Raw genomic sequence first — 12753 nt, 5'->3', positions numbered from 1 at the left:
GGAAATAAATTTAAAAAAATGCAAATGCAGAAAAGAATCTAGTTAATTTTTGAGGCCTGGTTTACAAAATAAAAACTGCAATGCTAAAATACCTTGCTACTCATATTTTACTGTCGCCTAAACATAGACTATATAAACCCTAACCCTAAAAAAAACGGGGTTTACGCGAAAACGGAAGTAACGTACAATGAATCATCTCGTTCTGCTGTATCTGCTGAATGTCGCGTGTGCCTGTCAGTCATGCTGACATACTCATTAATGACAAATAATATATCTCATCTAAACCTAACTACCGGGCACTGAGTTTGTAGACAAAAATAAATCAACATATCATCAGATTCAGATTCTTATTAAACTGCCTGGTAACCATAATGTTCCAGCTAATAAAGACGACCCTTGGGTTTTAAACATGTCCTCGCCACATATTGATGACAGTTATGGCATAAATCTAAAGAGGGACACAAATGTCAGATTCAAATAGAAAAAATATACATGACGTGATTAGTAGATCACAAGAGGAACAGAATGCCCTAATTATACAGAGAGGCCTGTTATAGGAATGTGCAGCCAGCAGCACACTTTGCAGGGAAACTGGGCAGTGATATGATTGGGTGGGTGCAAGTGAAGTAAGGGACTGAATAATTAATGCGTGAGGAGAGTTGGGGTGTATGAAGGAGAGTGGGGCGAGGAGACAGAGAAGGAGGGGAGAAGCTATGGATGGAGAGAGAGAGAGATGCTGTTGCCAGGGAACAGCAGCCACATAGAGGACCACTGAAAACAACAGCAGGATTATCTGATGGGGTAAAGGGAAACAGAGACTGGTGCTCATTTTCCCCTCACGGAGAGGGGATTGAATTGATATTTGGGAGTGGAAAAAAAGGTATTTGGATTTGCAAGCAGGGAAAAGAAGGCGGTGTAGGGAGGGATATCATGATGCCAGAGCAGATGCATTCTGATTAAAGGAATTTTGTGTCTTGGTGGTGTGGACGTATGCGAGCTGAGAGGCAGGCTGTCAGCTCGTTCTTCACGGCCAGTCTTTCCCCAACAAAGGTGGCCAGAGGCGGAGGAGAAGAGGGGGGGGGGGGTCCACCACAGAGGTGCCCCCTGTCTTTAGACACCTGCTGCTGGCTAGCGGCTGACATCGAGGACACTAGGACTGTGTCTGTGCACAAGTGTGTGTGTATGCATGTGAATGAGTGTAAGACAGGGAGCGTGAGAAGAGAAAATTCAGCCTGACCTCTGCTTTTCTGTTGATGTGGAGGATCAGGAATTTCTCCCCTTGAATCTTTGCATCTGTGACTGAGGAGGAGGGAGGACACACAGACCAGCGAGAGGTTTTGAGGGGATCTCACAACGCTCATGTGAGTATATAGTCACTGAATTAACGTCCTTGTATCTCTATTCTGCTCGCTGCACAAATCAGACACCTTAGACTGACTGCATGCACAACATGTCCACTAACACATGAAATCCATTTAGGTATTTTCCTTTTTGGCTGTTACATTTGGGATGACCCAGAAAGGTGGTGGGGTCTCTTTACTCTGTGACGTTTTGCACATTTGATGGCAATTAATTTAGTATATTTTGCAATATTGGAATTTGCAAGCAGAATGATTGAACATGGGTAGCATAATACAACATTAAAGGTTAAAGATATTTGCATTACATTGTCAACATTTTCCCAGCCTGTCAAACATGGTGTGAGAAAGAAGAAACCTCATTGTCATTGATTTATTCTGTTTTCTGCTCTCCCTCTTGCTTAACCGCTTTCTTTATCGGGTGTTGTCACATTGGATTTTACAAACATGTGATGTGTTAGTGGATTTTGCTTCATGGTACAATCTCTTATCTTTGCTTTGTTCCTTATGTGTAATGTTAGGCCTGTAAAAATGAATTATTTCCTCTATGTGAGACATGGCTGTCTTCCATTAAAGCCACAAGTGTAGCTGCCAAAACCACTCCACTCCTTTCAGTAATTATATCACAGCAACATTATGCACTGCCGACAAGAATGTTTGTTGTATTTTATTCTCCCACAACAGTATTTTTGTTGCGCTCTCCTAACACGCTCTGAACCGCATTAATGTGACCCTGACAAGCAGTTATGATGTGCCTTTCCTCTGTTTGTAAGAATAACCTCCAACACAAACCTGACCATCCTCTGTCACTCAGCAGAAGCTGCTCAGACATTTTATACTTGAGTGGAGGACTACAAAGAGAACAGGACTTACAGTCCAATTAAATATCCACAGTGCTCCTCTCATGCAGTTCACCAGCCAAAACAGACCTGTGCTTCCTGTTGTTATTAATGTGTCACTGTTGTGTTGTGATAACGCATCTGGATTCCAGCATTACATCCTATAATTAAGAAGAGTGCAGTGCATCTCAATGCCACCGTTGATTATACAGTCGGTGTGTAATCATTGTAAAGGCATTCACCAGTATATGGATTATCTTCAAACTCCTGAAACAAATGAATATTAGATTTTAAGAGAAGTTTTTGTTTCTTCTGTTAATACTATTGGTGACATAAAGTTTGAGCGTAAAAGGCAACAGTCACATCAGTGCGGCAGGATTAAGGAGCAGTGAGGGAGGATTAAATGTGCATGTCGTTCTCCACATTGGCCTCTTGAATTCCACCTAGGAAGAAATTTGTACATGATATTTGACTTTGAGGAGAGCTGAGCTAAAAGTGGGCTCTGTTCGAGTCAGTCACATGCCTCTCTCATGTGCTCCTCCGGGGTCGGGGATAAAAAAACATCTGACTGAAGAGTGGATACAGCCCCCAAATTGCAATGGAAAAGTATTTGAAAAAAAATCCTGCAACAATGCTGACTTTTCCCTTTGTCATCTAAGTCAAACACGTGTTCCTGCAGTGCAGCCATGAAGCTGACTGTCTAGTAAGTACACACATTTTATGGGACAGCTTTTCCTTTGTTATTGTAACTGGAGTTCATTCATAAACAGTTTTCTTCACATCTCCAGGCCTCTGCTCTCTTCCCTGAGGGATGGGCACCACAGAGGCAACTCTACGAATGGAGAACTTGGAGGTGAAAGACGAGTGGCAGGATGAAGACTTCCCCAGGTGGGATCCTTTTACTTTCTACTAATCACCATCTCGTTCACTGTTCTTTTGATGTCAATTGGATGATGTTGAAAGTGGAAAACTATGAAACACTTGAGCAGAAAAAGCTGTCGTTATGGCATCTCTTAGAGCTGTGTGTGTGCCTTTAACTATACGGCATATTCTTGTGAATGTGTGTGCTGGTGAATATGCAGCACATTTTAATTTATGGATTAGAATCTCATTATTTAAGATTAATTGTGCAGTTATTTAGGGATGAATTGCCAAACAGGGTTTCTTAATTCTTATTGTCTGTGTGGATTTAGAAGCAGTGCTGTTTATATTAATCTGTGGTTTTGTAATATTGACAGTTTTTATTTTATAAAAGCTTACCTATGATAGCCATATCTTATTTCTGTTCTATTATAAAAGCAACAGTGGATCTATGTACGCTTATTGTGTTGCTGTAAAATGTACAGGGTGCAAGGTTTGAGCCCAGTGACATTTAATTACATGTTCACAGTAAGATAGACGGACAGAGAGAAAGATAAATGATAAAAAAAAAAGGTTTTAAAGCGATTTAGAGAGTGTGGGAATTTGATGTTCAGAGGTGGAGATGCAGAGCTTGATGGGCATAAAAAGAGCAGGGGAGAAGGGTGATGACAGTCAGTTCTGGGCTCCCTCCTCCTCCTCCTCCTCCTCCTCCTCCTCCCCCCTCCTCCTCCGTCAGAATGGGAGGCAGGAAGCCAGGGAGCAGGTGCAGCTCTGTCTGTAGATGGTCTCAGGCTACGTCATTTGACGCAAAGAGCAGTCACTGATCAACAACACAGCATCGTCAGGAAAATGGTGGCAGTTTTTTGTTGAAGCCAGACAGAGACGAAGGAATAGCCAGCAGCAAATGGATTATCAAGGCATCCTGTGAGAGATGCTCTGCTCTACACTGTCTGTTATAAGCTGAGCAAACAGGGACTGAGTAAGCAGACTAAATCTAAAGGTGTGTCAGGTTAAAAAGCTATTTGAATCAGCCTTGACAACAGCAGCCCCGGGCTATTTCCAGAAGGTAAGCATCATTGATTTGTCATGTGATTGTTGTTTGTAGCTGAAGGACAATGCAGCTATGAACTGGAACAAAATAGATTATCTTGCTTTTGTTAAAACTAGAAATCCCCATGAATCTGTTCATAGAATTGACTTAATTTCTGACAAAAGAAGCATTGGACTAATAATCACTGCAGGGATCCTCGGGGGAAAAGGGTGGAACCGTTCATCAGTGTCTGTTTCTCTGGGCTAAAGCCAGTGTTGTTGGCTCAGGGGGAGCACACACTGTCCCCCTCTAGATGGGAGGAAGAGGCAGTTGGCTTTCGCAGGAATGCAGCTAAGATCCTGTCTGCTGAATGACACTGCGTTGTGACTCTCTGCATCTCTTCCATTTAGTTGTAAACGTTTCCACGTCCCTGATTGCATCGGGTGTTGTTGCTCATATGCAAAACAACACGTCTGTCCTAATGTGCATAGTTTTGCTTACTCTCAAAAAAAACACATGGATGCTACACAATATGCGTGGCAGGATCTCCAGCTTGCTCCTCCTTCTGCGCAGGGTAAATAACAAGTAGCATAGAGGGAAAGAGAGCTGCACCTTTTTGTCTGTGCGTAGACATACTTCTTGCCTCTTCTCTCTCTTCTACTCAGTCTCTATTTTTTATTCCTCCCATTTTCTCCTTTATCCCCCCCAGTGAGAAGTTAATTACCATCTCTATCATCTTCTGCTTGCTCCTCTTTTTAGTGCTTAGCCAGATCAGTTACACCCACGCCTTTACTGGTCCATTGAACACCATCCTAATCACAATGCTACATTCTATTGTGAGGCCATCGTTTGAGACTGCTGTATGCTGGAGAACAGACTGGAGTTTAAGATAAATATGCTACATTCAAAAGTTATGGTTGCTTATATTAAAGATCCAGTGAGAGCCATGATTGTTCTGCTGAACCTCTGTTCTCAGCAGCATCATGACCGGCTTTATATTATATATTATACTCAACAAGCTCAGTGCTGGTTGCTCACCTGTGTATGCTTCCCTCCAGACCACTACCAGAGTACGGAGACATGGATCCCTCTTGTGGTCTCACAGACGACAGAGCCTGTAAGTAAACATCGGGGGTCACTGATTGGTCAATAATGGAAAGTCCATAATAACCCTGATTTATGACATCACTAACATTTTCGGATCTGTCTCTCCTCTCCTCGTCCTGCTGTAGCTCCCCCTAACTTCCTGAATGTAAGCCCACCTGGAGGAGGAGGCGGCATGTCCTCGTCCCACCGCAAACGGCGTACGTTGATTGCCCCGGAGATGAACCTTTCACTGGACCGAAGCGAGGGCTCTTTGCTGTCAGATGACTTCCTGGATACACCGGATGACCTGGACATCAATGTTGATGACATCGATACGCCCGACGAGACAGACTCGCTGGAGTTCATCACCAATGGCAATGAGCTGGAGTGGGAAGGTAGGTGGTTAAAAACACATATGCATATATCTAGACAGATATCTACTGAAGTTTGCAGAATCAGCAAATTCCAAATTACAACACTAAAATGCTCTTTCATGTATTTGTCAGTCAAAGAAATATATATTAATCTATAATAATACAACACTGTGAAATGACCCATTCTGCATAATTTTTACTTTTACTTTTATTAATTGACACTAGTATGTTTTACTTTTTGAATTCAGGACTTTCAACTTTTTTCCACTTTTGATTCAGTAAAGGATCTTTTTCCATCATTGTACACAACTGAAGAGTTAGGATATCTTCAACCTAAAACTAATTCTAAATTAAGCCACAAACCTGAGTCCTAATCCTTAATAAATGTTAATCCTTAGACAGCAAGACAAAATGTAACTGCAGTTTTGTTAATCTAATATTCAACACTTACTTAAGATTAGGTTACACACAGGCAATACATTTCACTCTCTCTTGGAACCAGTGCAATGCAATGTGGCAGATATTTCAGAACAAAATCTGTCTCTGTGTTCGTCCAGATGACACGCCGGTGGCCTCGGCCAAAGCAGGTCCCGCTTGCGGTTCAGGAGACGTGGATGAACAGGGGAATGTCAACAACGGACGCCTCTGGAGGACGGTGATTATCGGAGAACAGGAGCATCGTATTGACATGCAGGTCATCAGGCCCTACCTCCGGGTCATCACACATGGAGGTCAGTCAATCAGAAATCAATTAAATCAATCTCATGAGAGTCTTTAGAAGATGGTTTACAGTTTATCTCATATGCAGAGAAGCATTATTCACTATTAACTGAAACTCTCTCCCATTAGGTTATTATGGCGAGGGGCTTAATGCCATCATTGTTTTCTCTGCCTGTTACCTGCCTGACAACAGCTGTGCAGACTACCACTACATCATGGAGAACCTCTTCCTGTGAGTGACTCTTAGTTTTCAAGTACAGGCTTTGAAATTGGAACGGATTAATGTGTATACTGGGCACCAAAGTCAGAAGTTAGTTGGCTAGTTATTATCATGTCTGGGAGGAAAGTGACATGGCTCGGTCAAAAGCAGGCATGTCTTGATCATATTCTTTTTTTAATTTCCCAGTTCTTTTAAATGCATCTGGGCGTCCATGATGCTGATCCCTCTCGTGCAACTGTTTTGAGGTTATTCAGTGTTTTGGATACGACACATGACAGCCTTCCCTTTCCTCCAGGTATGTGGTGAGCAGTCTGGAGATGCTGGTGGCTGAAGATTACCTGATCATCTACATGAACGGAGCCACTCCTCGGAGTAAAATGCCTGGGATCAGTTGGCTCAAGAAATGTTACCAAATGATTGACAGAAGGTGGTAAAAGGAGAAACTACTCAGATATTATATTTGTGATGTGCTGTCTATAAAACACGTCTTAATACTCATTTAAAAGATGACAGTTCTGAACTGAAATATGATTTCGGCCCAACCTGCTATTAGCTGCTGAGTATTGTTCACCGTCAATATACAGAAATGCATGACATTGGAACTGACAGACACAAATTGGAGGTTAATGGAAGTTGTCAGTTGCTGTCAGTACGAGTCTGAGGATGACTCCGAGGTTACATTTATAACAGGACTCCGTTTAGAGAATCCTCAATAATTATCAGTTTAACATTTATTTATTTTGAACACTTACTTAACTGTGCTAACTGAATGGACTTGTTCTTCGTGTTGTGAGGGCAGATTAAGGAAGAACCTGAAGTCTTTGGTCATCGCTCATCCCACATGGTTCATACGCACCGTCCTGGCTATATCCAGGCCCTTTATCAGGTAATACACACACACACTCACACACACCAACAACTGAACAATTATATCTGAAAGCAGGGAATCCACAAAACTCGGTGCACAAGTTAAAATGCTTTTTTCTAGTACTGAACTAATGAGCACCAGGCTGTGCTTTTGATCATGAGGATTTTGTAACTGAGACATCGGTGATGCAGCGACTGTAACGGTAGTCGTGTTGTTATTGTTGTTGTTGTCTCTCTGCAGTGTGAAGTTCATGAATAAGATCCAGTATGTCCACAGCCTGGATGAACTTGCAGAGATCGTCCCCATGGATCATGTCCATGTACCCGAGTGTGTAGTGCAGTAAGTATCTCTGACCACTAGATGGAGAAAACGAGCCGTAGCAGTGACAGCAGCTTGTCCTGCCTTATAATGATCATTCATGTACATCTGGCAAAGAACAAGAGTAATGTGTTTGAATAAAAGTAAAATAAGATACTTGAGCTCTTTAAAAGGACTTGAATTTACTGAAGGATCTAACAGTGTTACTTATTTTCAGATTTGACGAGGAGAGGATTAAAGTAAGGAGGGAAAGGTAAAATACATTTGATAAGATCAGCTTCTCATACATATATATTGCTCATACAAAATTGCACTTGAAATGAACTACGGTTAAAGCACTTCAATTGAATTAATTGGATGGAGAAGACTGCCTTTAGATTCACAACCAAATGGGCATCAGCCCAAATGCCTATAATAACTCTCTCTCTCTCTCTCTCTCTCTCTCTCTCTCTCTCTCTCTCGCTGTCTCTCTGTCTCTGTGTGTGTGTGTGCGTGTGTGTGTGTGTGTGTGTGTGTGTGTGTGTGTGTAGGATGGAGCAGGAGCACAGACAACAGCAGCAGCAGCAGCCAATCCCACAGGAGCCAATTAAAAAATCTGAGAGGTAATGGTCCACTCTGGATATAAAAATCATATTTTCACATCGGACGTTTAAATAGTTGGGACAGTCATTCACTTTTGGTACGTTGTCATCCCTTCAACTTTCTAACAGTTTTTTTTCTCATTTTCAGGCCGAAGTCGATGCTTGTAGATCAAGAGTAATGAGGACAGCTTCTCAGCAGGTAAAGGTAATATAAACCACTGTTGTGTATCTTTTAGGAGCCCCAATGTGGCTTTCTGTTCTGAAATATATTCACCACATAGCCCTTTGTATCTCCACACAGATGTCTAAATAGGGGCCAATAATCAGTTCCAGTGTACTGTTTTTATATATTTTATACGACAATCAGATTATGATCAAAGTCTAATATTTCAGTATGTGTGCTTACTCTTTACACTTTCTGTTACGTAAACAAAATGTTAAATATTCTATTAGATTTCCTTTGTTACATGCATTTTTAAAGCAATCATGTATTTATCCAGTTTGAAAAACAGTAGCCTAATTGTGTGAATTCTTTCTTAAACTGAAATAATCAAACAGAATATTCAAGTGTGCTTTTAGCTGAGTAAAAGGCCATGGACATATAGATTATTAACAAAGAAACAGTGCGCAGCAATGGGTAAAGATAATTATGTTTTCCGATTCACATTCATACAGTTGATACTCCTCCATTATCAATGGGGATATCTATCTGTGGTTTGTGATGTCTTGTACATGGATGCTTGGTCGTTAGACGGACTTGTTTTTCAGGTTTTTAAAGTAGCTTCTCTGGAGTGCCCTTTTCCTCTAGTCAGTGTCTTGCCTGCGTTTTGGTGTAGGCTCCATCCAAATGAGACTGGAGCCGTGACTTTGGTTAAGTTTTACATGTCAGAATCAACAGATTAACTCTTTCTTCATCTGCTTTAAGTAAACCATCAAGGTGGACCAGGGAGGTTAAGCACATATTCAGTTCAGAGCTTGACGCTGCAACAAGTGATTGATTTTAAAAAAATCAAAAAAGTTATTTAAATCTCCAGTAAGCAAAACTTCTTTTAGAAGGGTATATTTGAAGATTTTTGGTACTAAAGGCAATTTATCCCTTACATGATACATGAGCAGCAGAAATGTTTTTATTGTCTTGTCATGCTTTCATCATCCACAAGCATGTCCTTTTCTTCATGCAGTGTGTGACAGACGTATGGAGAATGAACCTTTGGATTTTTACCCGTATGAAGCAGCGGTGTCCAACAAGTCTACTGTACGCTTCCCTGTTTTACCAACATCCAGCTGTAGATTTGTGCCACGAAGATGGTGAAGCTCCTCCTCATTAACCCTTTGTGTGGAACCCCTTCTTCCTCTCTGCCAGTGGGGTTTTCATATGGAAACTTGAAAATGTACAAAGGAAGTGGCAGGAAGTGTTTCATTATGGAAAGCTGGGTTCATTGACTCATTAACCTGCTGTGTGGTCGGACCTGTTGTATCGCCCACATTGTAATATTACATCATCGTGATGCTCTGGAGGACCAGGCCATTGACAGAAACTCACGCTCTATAATGCAAAACAAAATAAACTGGAAGACTAAAGAACGACAGTGTTGGGTGAAACAACTGTAACTCCAATTGATGATACTCATGTTGTAACTTAGTTTAGGATTACGCCTTCAAAAACTTTTTGTTAATAATTAAATAAATATACAAAATTAACTGGAAAAAATGACGAATTCTTCATCAAAAATCTGACAATTGGAGAAATCAGCTTTTTGCCTGATACAACTGATGTGAACATATGTTATGAAATATTTAACACTTGGCAAGACCAGAGATGTCGAACAGAAACATTACTGATGTAGCAGATGCTGATGTTAGGTCAGTGTGTGACCAAACATACATTTATATTCATGCTGGTTCGTGTGAATATAATGTGTGTTCGATGTAAATAATGCATCCGACACCTTCATCTTTGTTTGCCTCACACCAGCTGTATCTCTCTTTTGCCGTGGTGACATTTTGAAAATGTCCAAATGTACTAACATCTGTACTGTAACATGTGTTATTGGTGTGCCTCAGTGTGTAGAAAAATACAGAAACATGAACAATATTTTAATTTGTGACCTGGAAACCCCAAATGACAAAATCTTTAAGAAACATATATGTGTTGTAAAATACAATGCTTGTTTATTTTGTGTAACATGGTTATGGCCACATAAATATATGTCATACAACATTAAACACATGTGTTTTATATATCAACATTTAGACTGTAATCATATTATATATTGTATGACATAAGACGAATATAATTCTAACCCGCCGTAGACAAAACATCTGCAATAATTTTGTATGAAAGTGGCAATAATCAAGACACAATACACAAACATTGTACATATGATTATGCATATTAATGTTATTAATTGTGCATATCTATAATTCTTATTGATCTGTTTCATATGGGAACGTTTGCTGTCAGCTTAGGTTGTGAAATCATATTCATGACCACTAACTCGATGAAGTATAAAGTGGCCTCTGAGGATCTTTTTTCCAGAATCATGAAGTTTTTGTAGCTTATGTAAAAAATGTAGCTTGTGTTCAGCAGAGCGGCAGCCCCTTTATGTTTTTATGTGGTTGTGTCTGATGAACCTTTGGGACGATGTCAGCACATTCCCATATTTAACCGAAGTTTTAACATTTCTCAAACGTCCTAATGCATTAGGGATTGGATGTTTTCTGGGGTTGCATTGATTTTCTCTCGTGTCTTCCATCTGTTCAACTTATTGTAGCAGGAGAGCAGAGGAGTAAGAATTTATTATTTTTGTAAAGAACTGCATCAATTGTAATGCCTGCCTGCCTTGTTTTGCACTCATAAGATTTGGTTATTTTTAGGTGGAGAAAAGTTTACTGAAAGCATATTTTGTGTAGCATTGATGGCATGCAGTTGTGTAGTTCGTAAAGAATGAACCTTTTTATGCTTCTTTGTTACAGAAAACTAGTCTCATGAAATGTCTGTTTCTAAAGTGCCATCTCAATTAAATTCTTTTGCCTTTTTTTAGGTTCAACTTTTCAAATATTGTTAGTCCTGTTCGGCTGTTTTCAAACCAGTAAACCAAACATGAGCAGTTTCATCAAATATTGATCTTCCTTGATAGAACAGCTCAGTTACTGCAGCTCGTCATTCTTTGTGTTTGAGGTTTGTTTGCACTGTGTGCCTATTTTTGCATCAAATGATTTTTAAAAATCCAGACAAAGTGACATAAAGTGAAGCCCTTCCATTTGTAGTTATTGTAGTTTACAGGTTTATTATATTAAACTTCACCCAGTAATATAAGCAAGGTTTGCATAGAAATGGTTTGTATGACCTTTCCAAAAATCTAAATGTTCATTTTGACTATAAAAGCACAATATTTATATTATTACAAATTCTTTGCCTACCATTTGTCTGCCGTAAAATGTTTGCTCAGATTTAAATGGGGAAGATGATCTATCATTCATGGTTCTGTGCTTTAGATTGATATGATCGATTATGCCTTGTACATATAACTGAATAAACTGTTCCTCCCAAAATGTATTTTTCACACTTTCTATGTACTCATATGGGAGCTCATTAATACTCTTCTTCAGATACAGAGTTTGGCCTGGAAAAAACTAAACTTATAAACATACACTTTATGTGACTATGTTCCATTTTAGACCGCTGTATCTATTGGACGTATCAATAAGACACCATCAATGGTAGTTTTCCACGGTCATCAGGTGGATTAACGGCTGAACGGAACAGCACGAGCTGCTGATCATCGCTGTGTTGGATAAGATCAGGTGAAGTGAAATATGTAAGTATGTGAAAGTTTACGGGCTGTGATTGGCTGCTGCGGAGAGGCACGTAGGCACTAGCCAAGAAGAGCACGAGCACGTCCGACCACGAGGACGCACCCTGCCTGCGTGAGTGGTGACGCAATACGACGCAAGTTGGATATAAATTGCAGTGGCTCGCGTGCTCAGTCAATGGAGCAGTAGTAGTAAGAAACGCCGACAGACCGATAAAAATTAAATTTACGACTTTTTTTTTTTTTGAAGAGTGTGATTTGTTTGATGTTTATCCTGACTTAGTATAAAAGTGCTGTTGACTGTTTCTTCAGCTGACGTTGAGCAGGACAGTCGAGAAGAGACGAAGAGATGAAATACATTATAGGAATTGGCGGGTGAGTTTTATATTTTTCTTAAATAGCTTGTTAGTTACTAACATTTTGGTCGTAGAGTTAACGTTACATCCAACACTCCTTATATCTGAATAATAAGGTATTGTTTACCTGACTGGTAGTTTGGAGACTGTTGCCATGTTTTATCAGCTGCCTGACAGAAAAGAGTTAAACCACTTTACAGCCATGTCCGGTGTGGCTGGTTTATTGTCATGGATCGAGCGGGACATTTGAAATTCACCGAGAGACTCTGTTCAAAAGTGGAGGGAGATTGAACATGAGTATTGTCCCAAAACCAGCTTTATTTATAT

The 12753-nt window shown here is 40.3% G+C and overlaps 2 protein-coding genes across 8 annotated transcripts in view; both read left to right on the top strand.

Annotated features, from left to right (window-relative positions):
• Positions 1-691: 691 nt before the first annotated feature.
• Positions 692-11810, top strand: atcaya (ATCAY kinesin light chain interacting caytaxin a). 4 transcript variants are annotated; one of them, XM_031864324.1, is made up of 14 exons: positions 692-1361; positions 2857-2900; positions 2986-3085; positions 5147-5205; positions 5321-5569; positions 6106-6279; positions 6398-6500; positions 6784-6915; positions 7288-7374; positions 7597-7695; positions 7892-7927; positions 8205-8276; positions 8404-8454; positions 9437-11810. In XM_031864324.1, the coding sequence occupies exons 3-13, from the start codon at positions 3009-3011 to the stop codon at positions 8432-8434; spliced, it is 1119 nt and encodes a 372-aa protein (XP_031720184.1). In that variant the 5' UTR covers positions 692-1361; positions 2857-2900; positions 2986-3008; the 3' UTR covers positions 8435-8454; positions 9437-11810. The 4 variants fall into 4 exon arrangements, with proteins under 4 accessions (XP_031720184.1, XP_031720181.1, XP_031720183.1 ...); XM_031864321.1 differs by having other exon boundaries at positions 8404-8460; XM_031864323.1 differs by lacking the exon at positions 2857-2900 and having other exon boundaries at positions 3007-3085; positions 8404-8460.
• Positions 11811-12211: 401 nt separating this feature from the next.
• The window catches only part of mibp (muscle-specific beta 1 integrin binding protein), a 3889-nt gene continuing 3347 nt past the window's right edge, over positions 12212-12753 (top strand). For all 4 annotated transcript variants that reach the window (XM_031864056.1, XM_031864055.1, XM_031864054.1 and 1 more), the window contains exon 1: positions 12212-12445. In XM_031864056.1, the coding sequence (XP_031719916.1) occupies positions 12420-12445 (26 nt within the window). In that variant the 5' untranslated portion in view covers positions 12212-12419. The remainder of the gene's footprint in view (positions 12446-12753) is intronic.

This window comes from Anarrhichthys ocellatus, unplaced genomic scaffold (assembly GCF_004355925.1).
Source record: "Anarrhichthys ocellatus isolate YVR2014 unplaced genomic scaffold, GSC_Weel_1.0 scaffold30, whole genome shotgun sequence".
In the NCBI taxonomy this organism is placed as follows: domain Eukaryota; kingdom Metazoa; phylum Chordata; class Actinopteri; order Perciformes; family Anarhichadidae; genus Anarrhichthys; species Anarrhichthys ocellatus.
This window is presented reverse-complemented; position numbering and strand designations above follow the sequence as displayed.

Excerpts from the sequence above, each read along its gene's own strand:
- atcaya (XM_031864323.1), top strand. The coding sequence starts at position 3,009 with ATGGGCACCACAGAGGCAACTCTACGAATGGAGAACTTGGAGGTGAAA. Across the intron at positions 3,086-5,146 it reads CAGGATGAAGACTTCCCCAG|ACCACTACCAGAGTACGGAG; the intron begins GTGGGATCCTTT and ends GCTTCCCTCCAG. Across the intron at positions 6,501-6,783 it reads ATCATGGAGAACCTCTTCCT|GTATGTGGTGAGCAGTCTGG; the intron begins GTGAGTGACTCT and ends CCTTTCCTCCAG.